The sequence below is a fragment of the Ursus arctos genome, unplaced genomic scaffold, assembly GCF_023065955.2.
Source record: "Ursus arctos isolate Adak ecotype North America unplaced genomic scaffold, UrsArc2.0 scaffold_36, whole genome shotgun sequence".
In the NCBI taxonomy this organism is placed as follows: Eukaryota; Metazoa; Chordata; class Mammalia; order Carnivora; family Ursidae; genus Ursus; species Ursus arctos.
The window spans coordinates 8,879,475-8,899,641 of NW_026623050.1; the positions used below are offsets into that span (position 1 = coordinate 8,879,475).

General features: G+C 37.1%; 1 protein-coding gene and 1 pseudogene across 1 annotated transcript in view; one reads left to right on the top strand and one right to left on the bottom strand.

The window, feature by feature from the left end:
• The window catches only part of UBR1 (ubiquitin protein ligase E3 component n-recognin 1), a 131,137-nt gene that overhangs the window by 70,517 nt on the left and 40,453 nt on the right, over positions 1–20,167 (bottom strand). The window contains exons 5-14 of the mRNA XM_026479892.4: positions 17,332–17,462; positions 14,603–14,741; positions 12,745–12,807; positions 12,375–12,498; positions 11,953–12,060; positions 11,225–11,313; positions 9,295–9,393; positions 4,631–4,788; positions 2,343–2,442; positions 1,661–1,789 (exon numbers count right to left, since the gene is read on the bottom strand). Of these exons, the coding sequence (XP_026335677.1) occupies positions 1,661–1,789; positions 2,343–2,442; positions 4,631–4,788; positions 9,295–9,393; positions 11,225–11,313; positions 11,953–12,060; positions 12,375–12,498; positions 12,745–12,807; positions 14,603–14,741; positions 17,332–17,462 (1,140 nt within the window). The remainder of the gene's footprint in view (positions 1–1,660; positions 1,790–2,342; positions 2,443–4,630; positions 4,789–9,294; positions 9,394–11,224; positions 11,314–11,952; positions 12,061–12,374; positions 12,499–12,744; positions 12,808–14,602; positions 14,742–17,331; positions 17,463–20,167) is intronic.
• Positions 16,590–16,979, top strand: LOC123002297 (prefoldin subunit 6-like; annotated as a pseudogene).

Sequence of the window (20,167 nt, forward strand, 5' to 3'; positions counted from 1 at the left end):
GTCGGTTAAGTGTCTGCCCTTGGCTCAGGTCATGATCCCAGGGTCCTGGGATCAAGCCCCATGTCAGGCTCCCTGCTCAGTGGGGAGTCTGCTTCTCCCTCTGCCTATGCCCCTACCCCAGCTCGTGTTCGCTCTCAAATTATAAAATCTTCAAAAAAAAAAAAAAAAAAAGATTAAGGTACTCAACAGAATACAATGCCACACACATTTTTAAGGAAGATGGGTACTTAGAAAAGACCCTCTGAATTGGGTTACTACAAAGATCCTTTGAAATTTTTTCAAAAAGCAGTTCCAATCAATTGGTAAGGGCAGAAGGCAGACCCTAAAGAAGTTTCAGAAGCTAGAATGACAACAGCAAATGTAGACAACTTCGGAAAGTTTGGTAAATGTCAAGATGAGCAATGCATACTTTGAACCTCATCTTGAATAATCATGCATGCCTTCCATAAGGTGAGGGTTGCCAAAAAATATGGCTGTTGGACAACATTTCCCGTCCTTATTGTTCTACAGAGCTATAGTGTTAGATGAAATTCTGTCATGTCTGTATGACTGCTACTCTGAACCTGTGGCCACCTGCTCATGGTGAAGCAGAAAAAAGGAGGAAAAAAGAGAGTTCACAGAAGGTAGCAGACACAATTAAGGGGCTTTAATTCTTGTTGATTTTAAGGATATGAAGTCCTGTGTGTGTGCACAGGCAAATGAATGAAAGAGTGGGAAATAGTAGAGGAGACAAATAAGGAAGCCAATTCCAGGAAGAAGTAGCTCAGGCTCAAGAAGAGCCTAGGTAGAGACCTTAGTTTTAGAAAGAAAGAGACCAATTGTGAAGACATAAAGAAACTTAATGAATAGACTATGTCATGTGAGAGGTATAGAGAAACTAGAGAAATCGAAAAAATTTGATTCAGATGTTAATTTTTTCAAAACAGAAATAAATGAGGCCATCCTTCGCAAAAAGGAATCTAGGGTAGGACTGACTTTGTGTTTCAAGAGGGTTATGGTCTGAAATTATTACATAAGGAAATATATTAGTTCTGTATTTTGAAATTAATTTTCTTAATGGTTTAACTTGCAAAACAGAGCTCTTGACTGAATAAATATCTAATCTTCTCTATTATTGAAATATTTAAAAGTCTATGTGATCCTAGTTTTCATATTAATATTTATATCCAAGGAAATAAATGCATACATAAATAAATAAATGTGTTTTGTTGTACTGTTTACACCCCACTATTCCCAAATGTAAATAAAACTACCATGGAGCACATTTTCAAAAGAAGTATAAAAAACTGGATTTTCTGGGGCGCCTGGGTGGCTCAGGTGGTTAAGCATCCAACTCTTGATTTCAGCTCAGGTCATGATCTCAGGGTCGTGAGATCCAGCCCTGCGCTGGGCTCCATGCTCAGTGGGGAGTCTGCTTGAGATTCTCTCTCTTTCTCCCTCTGCCCCACCCCCTGCTTATGCTCTTTCTCTCTCGCTAAATAAATAGAATCTTTAAAAACAAACACTGGATTTTCCTTCTAAATTTAATAAGACAAATTCAAATACACAACTACTTAAATAATAAAATTTTACATGAAGCAAGTTGCTACATAAAACTTTACTACTGATAACCATTAGAGCACTTAAAAGGGCACTGATCCTACTAACAAATTTTACTTACATCACAAGCGCACCACTCTTGGAACATGAGTAAAATATTCTTCAATTGCATCTGTATAGCAATGGCGGCCTCCCAGTCAGGATCCACTTCTATGTGTTGCCCAACCTGTCTTCTGATTTCTTCCATTCCCTATAAGAAAAGAGTGATTACTCTATATGTATATAGCAGACCCTCTTTCTTTGCTCCTCTACTGTCAAAATATAAAATTGTTAGGATTCATATTCATATATGCATAGCTTTTATAACATGGCTATTATACCTGGTCAGAATGCATGGGTTCAAATCACAGCTGTCACTTTCTAGCTGCATGTGACCCTGGTCAAATTATTTCTAGACTTCAATTTTCTTATGTGGAAAATGAAAATAATAATAGTAACTACCTCATAAGATTGCTATGATGCTCAGAAGAGATAATGCATGTAAAGTGGTTACTACCATATCACATAGTAAGCATTCAATAAACATTGAACAGTAATAATAGCAGTAGTTAACTAAAGTATACAGAACTATACCTATTAAAGATCTATTAAAGCAGGATCAGTGACGCAGTGTTTAAATCTTATTTCTACTTTATTAGATATAGCCTTCCTCAAATAACAACCACAATTTGCTTAAAACAAAGACGGGGGCTAAATTTTTAGAAATAAATTTATTTTACTGATGTATAGAAGAACTATCATACCTGCATACAGGTAAGAATCTTCAAAAAAGACCGAAAACCTTCAAGGAACTGCATTCTTAATCTTTCCGTCCATGTTGTGGGCTTGCTGATTAAGATATACCTATCATTTTAAAAGACAAAGAAATATTTCACTTTCCCATTCCGAGATAATTTTAAAGTTCTCAGAGCTACAGACAATGTTGATTCATCACCATTATGGATCCTAATTTCTTCTTTTTTTTTTAAAGATTTTATTTATTTATTTATTTGACAGACAGACACACAGCGAGAGAGGGAACACAGCAGGGGCAGTAGGAGAGGGGAGAAGCAGGCTTCTCTCTGAGCAGGGAGCCCGATGCGGGGCTTGATCCCAGGAGCCCAGGATCATGATCTGAGCTGAAGGCAGACACTTAAAGACACTTAAAGCCACCCAGGTGCCCCTGGATTCTCATCGCTTAAAATAATTAGAAGCTCTGGGCAGAGCTAGGATTCTACCAGCAAAATGTGAAGGCTCTATGAGAGGCGGCTGTCAAAGTTAAGCCTGTTAAAGTTAAGACTTCCCCACTCAGAAGTTGTTCTGCTTAAGTGAACCTTGGAAGCAACCTAGCCTATCACAGCTGGACAACCACAGTACAGATTTTCTAGGTGCTCAAAATATGTGAATTTCCCCTTCTCCTTGTCATTAGAGATTTCTCTATTTAGGTAAGGATGTAGGAGAGAAGTTGTAATAACCATCAGAAGACTGGGAAATTTTCAAAGTTAACATCCAAAGAGGCAACCCTGAAGTTTTAACATATGGTAAAGTATCTAGGGATGTACTGACTCTAAATTATCCATTGTAGAGAATAACTATAGTCAGAAATGCATAAAACAAAATAAAATGTGATAAAACAAAGAGGTGATTATGTACCACTTCCCTGGATAAAAAATAACTCAGCTACAAGAATATTTCACAGTAATAAGGGCCATAATAAAGAAATTTTTCCTGTACAGTAGACCAAAGAATAATGAATATACTGATTTAACACTGATAAGTTTAAGTACAGCCGTTTGGCATTTTTGTGCATTTTTGCCTGTTTGTTTTGTATACATGTAATACATGTATATTTTGTGAAGCACACCGGCTAAATGGTGATTCACTACCGAATTCATCTGCCATCTCTGTATTGAAGTTGTGATAATGTGGTAATTTGCTGAACTTTAGAGAAAGATGTATAATCATATTTAAAAACTGAGGAATTTGAAAAGTTCTGGGAACTTTTTCCTTAGTAATATCAAGGATCCAATGAATAATTACAGATATCTGTCAAATATATTTTTTTAAAGATTTATTTATTTGAGGGAGAGAGAAAGTGAGAGAGAGAAGGTCAGAGTGTGGGGAGGAGCAGAGGGAGAGGGAGAGAAGCAGGTTCCCCGCTGAGCTTGGAGCAAAATGCAGGGCTCCATCTCACAAACCTGAGATCATGACCTGAGCCGAAATAGGAGCCGGTCACTTAACTGACTAAGCACTGAGGTGCCCCCGTCAAATGTATTTTTAAGCAAAGCAAACTATTTCAGGGTTGGTTTGGAAGCCTGTTTCCACCTCTCTATGCCCTAAGTGGTCACTAAATGTAGACAAAATTAGAATGATTTTTTCCCCCAAGGGCTAGAAATAATTAATCCTATACATCTTGGAAATCTTTACTTTAAAGTAAACTAAATGCAATGTATTTTGTTTAATATATTCTTAAAAGAATTTTTTGAAGCTTATGATTTATTGAATACTCGATATATCACAACCCTTATAATATTCACCAATTCTAAAATAAGTGGAAACTTATTTCTTTTTAAGTCCAACAATCCCAAAAGTGATCTATCATGTGATTCCAACTTTAGATTAAAAGGAAATTCTATCCTCTTCAGCAAAAAAACTTAAGAAATGTATGTATGAAAAAGGGAGTTAAAAAGAAACTCAGAACAAGATTATCTGAAACTATGTACAAATAGATATGTCAAATGGACAGAACCAAAGTGCATGAGTGAGAGTGGAAGGCATGGCAGTTATGAGGGGAGATTCATTTAGTGACCCCAAGAGACCCAAAGTTCCTGTAACAGGCCCCTCCCCAATGCCTTCTTTGTTAACCTGGTTGTGACTCTACAAGAAGCTTTCCCTTAAAACATTTATTGACATAAGACAGTAACAGTTCTTTGTACTTGCTATCATTGTAAGGAGAATTTTAGTTAAAGGATTGGATGTTTATTTATAAAATGGAATACATAAGCACACTGTGATTAATAGGTACCCTTACCTTTTGACTTGAACAACTTACTTTAGATCACATATTACTGCATATACTCTCCCCAATTTGTCCTGGCTATAACCCTGGAAGTTGAATTTATTGTTCCTGTCCAAGTATTCAGGCAAAACTTCTAGAAGGGTTTCAGTAATGACAGAGATAACATTCTGCTCTTCAATAAGATGTCGAGCCTGCAGAATATTTCAAGAATATTCTTTATTATTAACTCATGATAGTATGGACTTAACTTATTCATTCATTTGGTTGGTCAGTGAGTCATTTTATTTATTTATTTTTCAGTGAGTCATTTTAAATAAGTGTTTCAAATAAATGCATCAAACACAGTCCTTAGTCTCACAGAACGGCAAATTCTAAGAAGTTATTTTCTAAAAGTAAAAATGCCCTACTCCTCAGTAACACCTGTCTGGACACTCCAAGCCCATCACACAGGTTATCTACATAAATGTTTACCACCGGTAATTACACAATGAGCAAAGTAGAACATAGATACACTTCATGACTTCTTTCATATTACTATCTATTACTATCTCCCCATCACTCCTAATCCCCTGTCTCTTTTCCATCCTTTTCTCTGGCCTTTGAAATGGGAAAGTAAGAACAGTCAACCAAATTATCCAGAGGAAACATGAAAAGTAGTAGTACAAAAAAAAAAAAAAAGCAGGCAGAATTCTCCACTCTCCTCCCAGGCCTATATAGCACCATATCAGCACTTATTTTATGCAAATGCTTAACAGTACTCTCTCCTCCTGATTTGGGTTTTTTTGTTTTTGTTTTATTATGTTCAGCTAGCCACTGTGTGGTACATCATTAGTTTTTGATGTAGTGTTCAATGATTCATTAGTTGAGTATAACACCCAGTGCTCATCACAACATATGCCCTCCTAATACCCATCACCCTGTTACTCCATGCCCCCCACCCCCCTCCCCTCCGAATCCCTCAGTTTGTTTCCTGGGGTTCATAGTATCTCATGGTTCATCTCCCTTTCTGATTTCTCCTCCTTCAGATTTCCCTCCCTTCCCCTATAGTCTTCCATGCTATTGCTTATGTTCCACATATAAGTGAAACCATACGATAATTGTCTTTATCTGCCTAACTTACTTCACTTAGCATAATTCCCTTCAGTTCCATCCATGTCGATGCACATGGTGGGTATTCATCCTTTCTGATGGCTGAATAATATTCCACTGTATGTATGTACCACATATTCTTTATCCATTCATCTGTTGAAGGGCATCTCAGTTCCTTCCGCAGTTTGGCTGTTGTGGACATTGCTGCTATGAACACTGGGGTGCGTGTGCCCCTTCTTCTCACATCTGTATCTTTGGGATAAATACCTAGTGGTGCAATTGCTGGGTAAATACCCAAAAATAGGGTAGTTCTATTTTTAACATCTTGAGGAAGCTTCATACTGTTTTCCAGAGTGGCTGTACCAGCTTGCATTCCCACCAATAGTGTAAGAGGGCTCCCCTTTCTGACATCCTTGCAAACATTTGTTGTTTCCTGTTTTGTTAATTTTTGCCATTCTAACTGGTGTAAGGTAGTATCTCATTGTGGTTTTGATTTGTATTTCCCTGATGGCTAGTGATGTTGAGCATTTTTTTATGTGTCTGTTAGGCATTTGTATGTCTTCTTTGGAGAACTGTCTGTTCATGTCTTCTGCCCATTTTTTGACTGGGTTGTTTTTTGAGTGTTGAGTTTGATAAGTTCTTTATAGATCTTGGATATTAGCACTTTATCTGTAATGTCTTTTGCAAATATCTTCTCCCATTCCGTGGGCTGCCTCTTAGTTTTGTTGACTATTTCCTTGGCTGTGCAGAAGCTTTTTATCTTGATGAAGTCCCAAAAGTTCATTTTTACTTTTGTTTTCCTCGCCTTTGGAGCCATGTCTTGAAAGAAGTTGCTGTGGCCAATATCGAAGAGGTTACTACCTATGCTCTCCTCTAGGATTTTAACGGATTCCTGTCTCACATTGAGGTCTTTCATTTGTTTGAGTTTATCTTTGTGTATGGTGTAAAGGAATGGTCCAGTTTCATTCCTCTATATGCAGCTGTCCCATTTCCCCAGCACCACTTATTAAAGAGACTATCTTTTTCCCATTGGATATTTTTTCCTGATTTGTTAAAGATTAGTTGACCATAGAGTTGAGGGTCCATTTCTAGAGTCTCCATTCTGTTCCATTGGTCTATGTGTCCGCTTTTGTGCCAATACCATGCTGTCTTGGTGATCAAAGCTTTGTAATATAGCTTGAAGTCAGGCAATGTGATGCCCCCAACTTTATTTTTCTTTTTCAACATTCTCTTGGTGATTCAGGGTCTTTTCTGGTTCCATACAAATTTTAGGGTTGTTTGTTCTAGCTCCTTGAAAAATGTCAATGGTATTTTAATAGAGACGGTATTCAAAGTGTAAATTGCTCTGGGCAGGATAGGCATTTTAACAATGTTTATTCTTCCAATCCATGAGCATGGAATATTTTTCCATCTTTTTGTGTCTTCCTCAATTTCTTTTGTAAGTGTTCTGTAGTTTCTGGAGTATAGATCCTTAACCTCTTTGGTTAGGTTTATTACTAGGTATCCTATGGTTTTTGTTGCTATTGTAAATGGAATCGATTCCTTAATTTCTCTTTCTACTGTTACATTGTCAGTGTATAGAAAAGCAACTGATTTCTATGCATAGATTTTGTATCCTGCCAAATTGCTGAATTGCTGTATGAGGTCTAGTAATTTGGGGGTGAAGTCTTTTGGGTTTTCCCCATAAAGTATCATGTCATCTGCAAAGAGAGAGTTTGACAACTTCTTTGCCAATTTGGATGCCTTTTATTTCTTTTTGTTGTCTGATCACTTAGGCTACGTCTTCTAGCACTATGTTGAACAATAGTGGTGACAGTGGACATCCCTGTCATGTTTCTGACCTTAAGAGAAAAGCTCTCAGCTTTTCCTCATTGATAATGATATTCACTGTGTGCTTTTCATAGATGGTTTTTAAGATATTGAGGAATGTTCCCTCTATCCCTATACTCTGAAGTTTTAATCAGGAACGGAGTTTGTATTTTGTCAAATGCTTTTTCTGTATCAATTGAGAAGATCATATGGCTCTTGTCTTTTATTAATATGCTCTATCATGTTGATTGATTTGGGAATGTTGAACCATGCTTCCATCCCAGGAATAAATCCCACTTGGTCGTGGTGAGTAATCCTTTTAATGTTCTGTTGGATCCTACTGGCTAGGATCTTGTTGAGTATTTTGGCATTCCATATTCATCAGGGATATTGGTCTGTAATTCTCCCTTTTGATGGGGTCTTTGCCTGGTTTTGGGATCTGGGTAATGCTGGCCTCATAGAAGGAGTTTCGAAGTTTTCCTTCTGTTTCTATTTTTTGAAACAGCTTCAGAAGAATGGGTATGATTTCTTCTTTAAATGTTTGGCAGAATCCCCCTGGGAAGCCATCTGGCCCTGGACTTTTGTTTTTGGGAGGTTTTTGATTACTGCTTCAATTTTGTTACTGGTTGTTGGTCTATTCAGATTGTCTATTTCTTCCTGTTTCAGTCTTGGTAGTTTATAAGTTTCCAGGAAGGCATCCATTTCTTCCAGGTTGCTTAAAAATTTGTTGGCATATAGTTGCTGGTAATAATTTCTAATAATTGTTTCTATTTCCTTGGTGTTAGTTGTGCTCTCTCCCCTTTCATTCATGATTTTATTAATTTGGGTCCTTTCTCTTTTCCTTTGGGTAAGTCTGGCCAGGGGTTTACCGATCTTATTAATTCTTTCAAAGAACCAGCCTATGGTTTCGTTGATGTGTTCTACTGTTTTTCTGGTTTCTAGTTCATTGATCTCTGCTCTAATCTTTATTATTTCTCTTCTCCTGCTTGGCTTAGGTTTTATTTGCTGTTCTTTCTCTAGCTCCTTTAGGTGTAAGGTTAGCTTGTGCATTTGGGATTTTCTAATTTTCTGAGAGAGGCTTGGCTGGCTATGTATTTCCCTATTAGGACTGCCTTTGCAGTATCCCATAGGTTTTGGACTGACGTGTTCTTGTTCTCATTAGTTTCCATGAATTGTTTTAAGTTCTTTAATTTCCTGGTTGACCCAATCATTCTTTAGCAGGATGCTCTTTAACTTCCAAGTGTTTGAATTCCTTCCAAATTTTTTCTTGTGATTGAGTTCCAGTTTCAAGGCTTTGTGGTCTGATAACATGCAACCTCCTGCTTTGTTTTATCTTAATCTATACCCCTGTACCCAAACAAAAACTAAAGAATAGTTTGGGTATTGAAAAGACACAGATCTCAAGTTACTCTAGAATCTGAGAAACCAGTTCTGGACTTCACCTGCAGGGATCAGGCCTATTGGACAACAGTCATGCCATCACTCCCACTCCAAAGCTATCTTGTCCTTGGGTCCCACTAAAATATACTTCACATGCAGATACCACTAAAGTATTTTTTTTTAATAATGATTTTTTATTATATTATGTTAGTCACCATACAGTACATCCCCAGTTTTCGATGTAAGGCTCGATGATTCATTAGTTGTGATACCACTAAAGTATTATCCAATTTTCCAAATGAAATTAGCCCAATATAGTACTCTGACATTGTTTTAATTTGATTCAATACTAGGCAAAGTTCTTAACAAGTAAAACAGGTTTTACTTGGAAAGGTTGCAAAGAAATGATCAATACATACCAGAGTAGGAACAGTAAACATCTGAACTGAGAGTGCAGTTACTGATATACTTCTGTCATGATCATCACTGATATATTCTTTCTGCAGCTGTTTATAATACTGAAAGATGTAATAGTAAGTGGAGAATAAATTATAAATTACTGAAAACTTAAAATCCCCATTTTAATACCTGCTGCAGATTTATGTCTATGCATATGATTAAAAGTATTAAAATTCCTATTTTTTTAAATACATATTTTTTAAGTAATCTCTACACCCAACGTGGGGATTGAACTTACAACCACCCCGAGATCAAGAGTTGCCAGCCCTACTGCCTGAGCCAGCCAGGTGCCTCTATAATTCCTATTTCTAAAGGGAAGACAATATGGTAAGCAAAAATATATTAGAGAATAACAACTGAAAGACCAAATATGAACTCAGCTACCCGATCTAGCAGAGTTGTAAGTGAAAACCATAAAAAGACAAAAAACAAAACACACACACACACATACGTAAGAATCATAGAGAGCTGTAGTGGTGCTGCATATCCTTTCTCTAAACAGAATCTGGGACAATCTTTAGCAGATTCTATTGCAGTGGTATAGGGCAGAGGCAATATTCAAAGTATTTAAAAACTGATGGGACCCAGAAAACCAACCAGATTCAGTCCAACCTTAAACAGAATGGCTGTTGGTTGTGAATAACTTCTTAACTATACTGATGCATACCAGATGAAAATCAACCCTGATACAGTGGGAAATAAAAATAATACATTCCATCATGTATCAAGCATAGTGTTAGGTCCTTGACCTACATATTTAATTTTATCCACTGGAATTCCTACAAAGAAGTAACCATGGGTATTAAAAAATCTCATTTAAGTAGAGAAAACTGCTTTTGTAGAAGAAAAAAAAAATCATTTCAGATCACAGATCTGGTCCAATATTCTAAGAGTTTCAGAAAAAGAGAGTTAATAGCTTGAGTTGTTACCATCTTTCAAGAAACTAAATGTGTTAGTTACTTTTAACACTCTACTTGTAAAATCCAGAGAGTGCAGGTATCTTGTCCCACAGTATCATTTGCCTTCAACAGTCATTATTGCATTTTCTGCTTCCAATTCCATCCTGGATCCTACCTCTGACCTGTTTTAATTTTTACAGAACTACCTATAATTCAAAATCAGAAGAAACAAGTATTTATTGGCTATCTTTCTCTTTTAATATTTTATATATATATATATATATATATATATATATATATATATATATTTTTTTTTTTTTTTTTAAGTAGGCTCCCCGCCCAACATGGGGCTTAAGCTCACAAACCTGAGATCAAGAGTCACATGCTCCACTGACTGAGCCAGCCAGGCAACCCCTGGATATCTTTGTATAAGGAAAAGTAAAAGATTCAAAAAGTACCTGTTATGTATTACCTTGCGATCTAACTTGAGAGCTAGACCCCTCCCCCCATAAAATATATATATAAAACAATGCAAGGGATAGTCAATAGACCAATAGAACAATATTAAAAAACTATAAGTTATATCTTTATGTTTTGGCCTCCATTAAGTATAACTCTTGCTTGTCTAATTCCTGCCTCCCTTCAGCATGCATAATTGTTCCTTTCCCATGCTATGCCTTTCAACTAGTCACTTCTACTCATTATAATTTTACTTGTTATAAAACAGACAAATGATTAGGAAGAATGAATGCATGTGTGAATGTGATAATTTCCTATTGCTCTGTCCAGGCAAATAATAGGTCATTTTCCATCTATCTCCTCTCTGACACTATTTTTTCCACACTTTCGAATGTGAAAATGAATGGACTTTTGACAAAGAAATAAATCATAAAATTAAATTCTTGATTCATAATTATCTGCTTTGTTTCTACAACTTCATTTCCAAAATAATTTTTTCTATTATTGACATCTATTTATAAAGAGCAATTACCTTCACGAATTCCATAGCAAAGAATTTTTTGTATTCCATCTCCATAAAAAAACTGCTGAAGATCAATTCGTGAAGGATCTTACGGGCGCCTACAGATCATTTTTGGGGAAAGTGGAAAAATGGAAGAGTATCACAAAGGCAAAAAAAAAAAATTCCAGCTATTAGAAATGGCAGAATATTATAAAAATATTTCACATACTAACAGACCTCAAGGACTCAAACATAAGTAGCATTTATCACATTAATAATTAATAGCTAGAATTTAAAATACATACATATATGCCTTTTCCCTCTCTTTCTGCCCCTCCACTTTGCCTTATTTCACTCTACCTTGTCCAAGCTTTCTCCATTCCTTTTTATTCTATTTCACTCAAAATTACTCTTACTCTGTGTCTTCCCTTTTCCATTCGCTTTAGCCTTTTTCTCATCTTTCTCTGTTTGTTCTGCATTTGGATTTTAAAAATTAAAATTAACATAGCTTTAACAATGGCACCACTACATGAATATATACACATACTCTTTTTTACTAGCCCTAACTAAATGAAAAGACACAATTAAAAGATAGTATCTCTAAGTTTTACCACAGAAGAATACATATTGATAGAGTAACTTTTTTAAAAGTATAATATCTTATCAATCGAGATCACTGATTTAATAAACAAAAAAGATTATAGCTCCACTTTAAGGTGATGCCTCATGGCAAGCAGCATAAGCAAGGATCTACCTACCTTTATAAAGCTTTGCATCCCAAAGCATTAACCTGCTTATGAGACACGGATTCTCAGAGCCAGGTTCTTCTCTAAGGCATGCTTGACAAAAGATCTGTCTAAAGTCACCTACAAACAAAAGAAGTCAGATAACTTTTATTCTCATAATATTCCTCCTAAAAGTATGTTTCCTACAATAACATGTGAAAAAATTAAGATTAATCTTCCCAGTTTGATATCAAGAATAATTCTGTCAACATCAAAGAATCAAAAGCAGTAAAATATTATTGATGGTGTTTGAGATGCCATTCTGAAAATTAATCAAAATTTATACACCAAAAATGAAAAAAACTTTTGTTTTATACTCATGACATTTTCAAATTCATGGCTATTTCAAAAACCAGTATTTACTGAGAAATAAGAAAAATAGGCAGTATGCTTACTTGAATAGCTCATAATTTTGTTCATCCAGGAGCCAAGACGCAAAGCAAATTTCTGATGAGCCATAACCTCAGAGTGTAATACTTCTACATGAAGTGGATGTTGAGAGACATTTTCTGAATGACTCTACAAATGAAAGGAATAGTAAAAACAAAACAAAACACTAGTTTTAAAATTTGTTTTAACTAAGTAATCTATTCTTCAAAAAAAAATCTTATATAACACTCACAGTTTCAAATCTCTGGGTCTAAATGGCCCAATCCTACCTTTACTTAGGATGCCAAACCACTCAACAGTGTAATTGTTCTACTTCGGCTCTTGTAATGTGAACTCCTCTTACAATTCTCTTTTATCCCTAATTCAGAAAATTACCTTTATATCTTCCTTTGCCTCCTGGCAAGCAGCAAAAGCACCTGCTTTGACAGCCCGACGACCCTAATTATAAACAAACATGAGAATTAAGTAGTAGAATGACAACCCCAATCAATAAGTAATATGTAGCCCAAAGGCCTAACGAGCTCTTAATTATTAATCATTTGTTCACTGCCTAAAAGTCATAAGATGGGCAATACCTAGAAGATAAACATAAACATTTAACACCTTTATGAAACTTCAGAACTTTTGATACTGCTAAGAGAGAGTATACTTTAGGATGCTGGATTTCCTGCTTGGCAAGATGCCAGTTCTTCACTTGCTATAGTGTACTCTATTTCTATCCAGTAACAATAATCCAGGATTTACTAAACTCCTGCTCTTATGTTTTAAATACTTTCCATGCAGGCGCCTGGGTGTCTCATTCAGTTAAGCATCTGCCTTTGGCTCAGGTCATGATCCCAGGGTCCTGGGATTGAGCCCCGCATCAGGCTCTCTGCTTGGTGGGGAGCTTACTTCTCCCTCTCCCACTCCCCCTGCTTGTGTTCTCTCACTCTCTCTCTGTCATATAAATAAATAAAATCTTTAATAAATAAATAAATAAATAAATAAATACTTTCCATGAATGAATTTATAAGTTCCTCAACATGTGTTCCACAACATACTTGGCATCCACTACTGGATGACAGGTGTGACCAGGGTATTGATTCCTCAAGCCCTAGAACCACTACACTAATTACTAATGTCATGCTGCTTCTTCCACTATATTACACTCCTCTCAAGACAAGGATTAAGTTAATATTCCCTCTATATACCTGAGGAACACATTTTACTTAGGATAGATTTTTTTCTTAATTTTATTTATTTATTCGACAGAGATAGAGACAGCCAGCGAGAGAGAGAACACAAGCAGGGGGAGTGGGAGAGGAAGAAGCAGGCTCATAGCGGAGGAGCCTGACGTGGGACTCGATTCCAGAACGCCAGGATCACACTCTGAGCCGAAGGCAGACGCTTAACCGCTGTGCCACCCAGGCGCCCCAGGATAGATATTTTTTAAAAAGCTGAACCACAGCATTAGTATTATGCTAAAAATAGTTGTAATAAATAATGTTAAAAATATCAAAATCAATGCATTTGTTTATACACTCAATAATCATAGAATGCCATTTTTTTTTAAGGATTTTATTTATTTGACAGAGAGAGCACAAGCAGGGGAAGGGGCAGGCAGAGGGAGAGGGAGAAGCAGGCTCCCTGCAAAGCAGGGAACCCCATGCAGGGCTCTATCCCTGCACCCTGGGATCATGACCTGAACTGAAGGCAGATGCCCAACCGACTGAGCCACCCAGACGCCCCTAGAATGCTATTTTTTTTTTAAAGATTTTATTTATTTATTTAACAGAGAGAGACAGTGAGAGAGGGAACACAAGCAAGGGGAGTATGAGAGGAGAAGCAGGCTTCCAAGCAGGGAGCCCAATGAGGGGCTGGATCCCAGGATCCTGGGATCATGACCTGAGCCGAAGGCAGACGCTTAACGGTTGAGCCACCCAGGCACCCCTAGAATGCTATTTTAATAAATATGTATAGAAACAGACTAAAGCTAACATTCTTAACTACTTTTTGCCAAATATATTCAGTAACTTTCTAATTATTTAGATTAAAAGAATGCTAATAGTTTATCTACAATTACGATATACAGAAAAATCAAGTTTTAACCAATTTACCTACGGTATAAGGAATAAAGGAAGAGTATGATTGTTCCTAACACAATACTAAAGAGCACTTGGCAAGGGCTCAGTCAACACCTGACTCCCAGGAAGCTGATGTATGGGAGCACAAGAATTAAATGAAGCTCACGAACCTCTTTGTCTATGGCAGTGGTGTGCAACTGTGCCTCTGCGAGCTCACAATCAAGAGCTCTTTGTAGACTGTATATGACATGGTCATATGAGTGGTGTTCATCATTGAAAAGGACACAATAGTATCTTTCATTTTTCTCCCTGTTAAAAATATAGATATATATTCAGATACTGAAACAAATAAAGGAAAACGTGAAAAATCGACTAAGATAATATATAACATCTGTACAAAAGCACCACCATGTAGTTTCTTACATATGAGAAAGTACCACAGCAATACTGATAAAGGAAGTTATTTTAAGTGTTACAATGCCATGAAATTTTAAAAACCCTGATAAAAGTATTACCGTTGCATTTTTTTTATTACCTCCAAGTGTAAATTATTACTTTCAGTTTAGTGGCAATATGTTTTTAATGCTACTCTTAACTCTTGCTAATCTCTTCCTGCAGCAAAAGGAGACAGCTCTGGACTCAGGACCTTCAAGCAGGCAAAGATAAATGGTAAGATTTTATTAACACTTAGTTTTTATTGAGTTTATTTTTGCTTTTACTTTCTACTTACTTGAAGTGTTACTGACTTTATAGAACATTTAAGTTTAACAAAAAAATGTATACAGATTGAAAGTGCTCGCACTACCACGTGACTGAAGGACCTTAGGCTGCTTAAGCTTTTAATCTTGATGAGATAACAGTACCTCTTCCACCTTTAAAAAGAGTATAATATCTACAGTCAAGAGTGGTGTGAGGATCTCACAAAAAATGTGAAAACCGTTGTCATGGGTATGTCATGGGCATGTCAGATATTATTAGCAGTTTCAAACAGTTTATAATATGCTTTTATAATATACTCAATCCATCTCATAACTCCAAGAGGCAGATTTTCTCAGGCCTCTTAGAGCTCAGGAAACAGGGGTGCCTGGCTGGCTCAGCTGGTAGAGAGCATCTGGCTCTTGATCTTGGGGTCAAGAGCTAAAGCCCCACGTTGAGTGTAGAACTTACTTTAAAAAAAAACAAAAACAAAAACCTTCTTCATGGTCACAATGCCAGTTAGAAGGCCTCAAACTCAGATCTACGAATGTGAAATCTGGTGCTGCTATATACACCCTCAAACTCAAGCAACTCTCCCTTTTCAGGCAGGCAGATTGCTAGTATCGTGTTTACCAACACAAAGTTTTTTTTCCTCCGCCTTTTTTTTTTTTTTTTAAGATTTCTTTCTTTCTTTTTTTGAGAGAGAGAGAGCACAGAGGGACAGTAAGAGGGAGAAGCAGACTCCCCACTGAGCAGAGAGCCCGGTGCGGCACTCGATCCCAGGACTCTGGGATCATGACCTGAGCTGAAGACAGACACTTAAGCGACTGAGCCACCCAGGCATCCCAACACCACAGTTTCTTAAAGAGTTTAACTGACATGATCACATATCTGAAATTAAATCCTTTGTGGATGCAATCTCTGATAACCTTTATTTCCCCAAGCAGTTTATGGCCCACCAAGAGTCTAAAGAATACATTTAGTGTCTTTATAAATTAAAATTCTTAATTCTCTCTCCTCCTAAAACAAAAAAACCTGTAAACTCAAAGAACAATAGTATTTAAATGTAATGCAATTTTGTGAAATCCCTAATATTACACGGAAAAATTCCCACAGGGCTCAAACTGTATCTTCATATCAGATCTGGAATTCTCTTGTATAAGTTAAGAGCATATACTGTCACTCTAAGATTTATGGCTGTTAGAAATTGCTGGGTTTTAGTTTTAAAATGTTAAATCCCTCCAACTAGTAAGGAAATAATCCTGGGTATCAAAGCACTTGGTAAAGGGCTATCTCCTTATTCCCATCATAAACATCTCGAGGAATCTGGAGGTTGGTCCAGGACAGGATCAAACTGGGCAATTTACTTCTCTTCTGGGGTAAGTAGCTTCTAGGTCCTTATAAATCATTTAGAACAAGACCCCCAGCCCAAATAATGAAAGAAAGGCCTTCGTCCCCGCCATGGCTGAGCTAATCCAGAAGAAGCTACAGGAAAAAGGGGAGAAATAGCAGCAGCTACAGAAGGACTTGAGTAAATCCCTGTCAAGGCGGCAGAAACTTGAGGTGCGACTAACAGAAAGTAATATTGTGAAGGAGGAGTTGGCCCTTTTAGATGGGTCCAACAGGGTCTTTAAACTTCTGGGTCCTGTGCTGGTCAAACAGGAGCTGGGAGAGGCTCAGGCCACAGTGGAGAAGAGGCTGGACTATATCACAGCTGAAATTAAGTGATATGAATCCCAGCTCTGGGGCCTCGAAGGGCAGTCAGAGCAACAGAGGGAGACCCTGGCTCAGCTACAGCAGGAGTTCCAGTAAGCGCAGGCAGCCAAGGCAGGGGCTTCTGGGAAGGCCTGACCCCATGGTGGGGGGGTAGGGAATGAGGCAGCTCTAGGGTCTATACTGTAGTTAATAAAATGTGAAAACACCTGGCTGTTTTCTGACCAAACAAACAAAACCCCCAAGATGCTCTTTCTTAAAAGTGAGAAGCTCCTGTTTAGGGTGTTCTTTTGGCTTACCTTCTGTTTAGTGCCTATGCAGAGCATCTCATCTAAATGGACATTTTGAAAGTAGTCCCAAAAGATAATGCTCTACAAAATTTTCATAATGCTGATAAATTAAGCAGTACAACATAAACATTTTTCCAACACTAATTCTGCAACATAAATAATCTTTGCCAAAACATCTCCCTTTTGAAAACTGTACCCACCTTATCTGGAGTTCAGGAGGCAGTTCTTTTTCCTCTTCCCATATAGTCATTTCTACAATGTATTTTATCACTGAAGGGAATATTTTCCGGGCTTGGACAATTACCTCTTCATTCAATGGACAACGTAAATTCTGTAAGAAAGTATAGAAAAAATATAACTACCAACATTGTATATAAATAAATGGACGAGAAAATTATTAATTTTTAATTATTTTAATGACTTCATTACACCATCTTTCAGGAACAAATTCAGTTGAGCTCAAGAGGGTTACTATTCACATCAGTTTAGCTTAATTCCTTGTGGCCAAGTTGGTGCTACAGAAAGAAAGGAAAGGAGACAGAAACACAGAGTCCCCTTTTTAGTGATGCTCTCCCTTATGAATGTTCTCTGCCTTCCTGAGTAGCCTAATTATGGTAATATCAGAGAACATCTGGTTATCCCTTAGAGCTTACAAAAAACTTTTCTCACTATTTCAACTGATCCTCATATCCACTCTGTAAGAACGGGAGAGAATTAGTGACATTTAAAAAAAAGGATTTTATTTATCTATTTGAGAGAGAGAGAGAGAAAATGGGCAGGGGGGAGGTGCAGAGGAAGAAGGAGAAGCAGACGCCCCGCTGAGCAGGGAGCCCAATGTGGGGCTCGATCCCAGAACCCTGGGATCAGCGACCCGAGCCAAAGGCAGATGCTTAACCGACTAAGTCACCCAGGTGCCCAAGAAGTACTGAAATTTAAAGCATAAGGAACCCATCCAAAGTAAAAGAGCCTATAAATAGCAGAAATGACTAAAACCTGAGTCTTTGGCTCCCACAAAAAACAATGTTCTCTTTATTACAGACCACTAGCTCCGTAACTAAAGGCTTGTTGAAACCAATTAGCTAAAAATTGCATTCAAATGCTCTTTTGATTTTGATACAAATCAAAACCACAATGAGATACTTCTTCACACCTGCTACAGTTACTAAGCTTTTTGTTTTTTTTAAAGATTTTATTTATTTATTTGACAGAGATAGAGACAGCCAGCGAGAGAGGGAACACAAGCAGGGGGAGTGGGACAGGAAGAAGCAGGCTCATAGCGGAGGAGCCTGATGTGGGGCTCGATCCCATAACGCCGGGATCACGCCCTGAGCCAGAGGCAGAGGCTTAACAACTGCGCCACCCAGGTGCCCCTACAGTTATTATAATAAAAAAGATAATAACAAGTGCTGGCCCGGATGTAGAGAAATTTGAAACTTTATACACCGCTGGTGGAAATGTAAAATGGTGCAGCCAATTTGGAAAATAATCTGACAGATGCTCAAAATATTTAACATACTTATATGACCCAGCCATTCCACTCCTACATATCTATCCAAAATAAATGAAAACATGTCTCAAACAAAAACATAAACACAAATATTCATAGCAGCATTATTTATAATAGCCGAAAAGTGGAAACAACCCCAATGTCTATCAACTGATGAATGGATAAATAAAATGTGAATATTTATACACAGAATATTACTTGGCCGCAAAAACAGAATATTACTTACACCAAAAAGTACATGGTACAACATGGATGAACCTTGAAAACATTATGCTGGTGAAAAAAAGCCAATCACAAAAGGCCACATACTATATGATACCATTTATATAAAACGTACACAACAGACCATACGTATAGGGACAGAAAGTAAAAGAGTGATTGCCTAAGGCTGGGGAGTTTGCAATAAATGGAGAGTGACTGCTGATGGATACAGGGTTTCTTTTGGGGGTGATGGAAACATTCTATAATTGAGGTGATGGATGAACAACTTGGTGAATATGCCAAAAAGTGCTGAATTGTACACTTGAAGTGGGAGAATTTTTTAAAATGTTATGCAAGTTATGTCTCAATAAGCTGTTTAAACAAAAGAGTAAATAGGAAAAAAAAACCACAGGAGCTCTTTAAGACAAAAAAAATCCAGTAGTAATTCAATATAAGATTTTAATATTAAATTTTAACCTACCTCTGCAGACTATTCTAATGAACTGTATTTCATTCTGTGTTCACCAAACTCTTAACCTACACATTTTTACTCTTTTGCACCTATTCTTTCTCCCTCCCCAATGATTTATGATTTCAATTTTTTTTTTCAATTTTTGCTTTCTCTTCAATATATCACCTTCTCTTCTGGAGATTTTGTTCAGAAGCATTTACTAGAGAGAAATACACAGAGTGCCAAAGTACAAAGACCGATACCGGTCCACTACATTCCTATATATAGGAGCTCAATATATCCTTTTGAATTCCTCAGAAAAGTAGTGTGAGGTAGTAGTGAAGAGTTAAAAGAATCAGCTCATTACTTTCATACCATATCAATCAGAGGTAAGTCCTTTAGAAGGGATCTGGTAAGTATATAAGAAACTTTCAAGCAAGGCATCTACAGCTTAGAAAATAAGAAGATCAATGAGAGGAAACAAAAGGGCTATAATCTAAGTAGGATAAAAAAAAATAATAATTAACCCAGAAATGTACTGCAGGACTAGAGAGAAACTGCTTTTACATATACTGGAAAGAGGCCTCTCTTCGAAAGACATTGCCAAAAGCTGGATGATTGGCTGATTAGTACCAGTCAGATTGGATTACACTTGGTAAAAATCCCCACTATGACTGGCACAATGCCATGCACCTGGCAGAGTATGGCTTTCACATTCATCAAAGCAAAGATGAAACAAAATGCCATGTACACAGGACTGTTTGTGTTGCGTGAACTGATTAGTTATATGCTAGCCACAGGTACCCCTCCCTCACCTCCAGATAATCAGTCAGTTCGAGAATATCCAGATTTACTTTTAGGATAAGCCTGAACGACC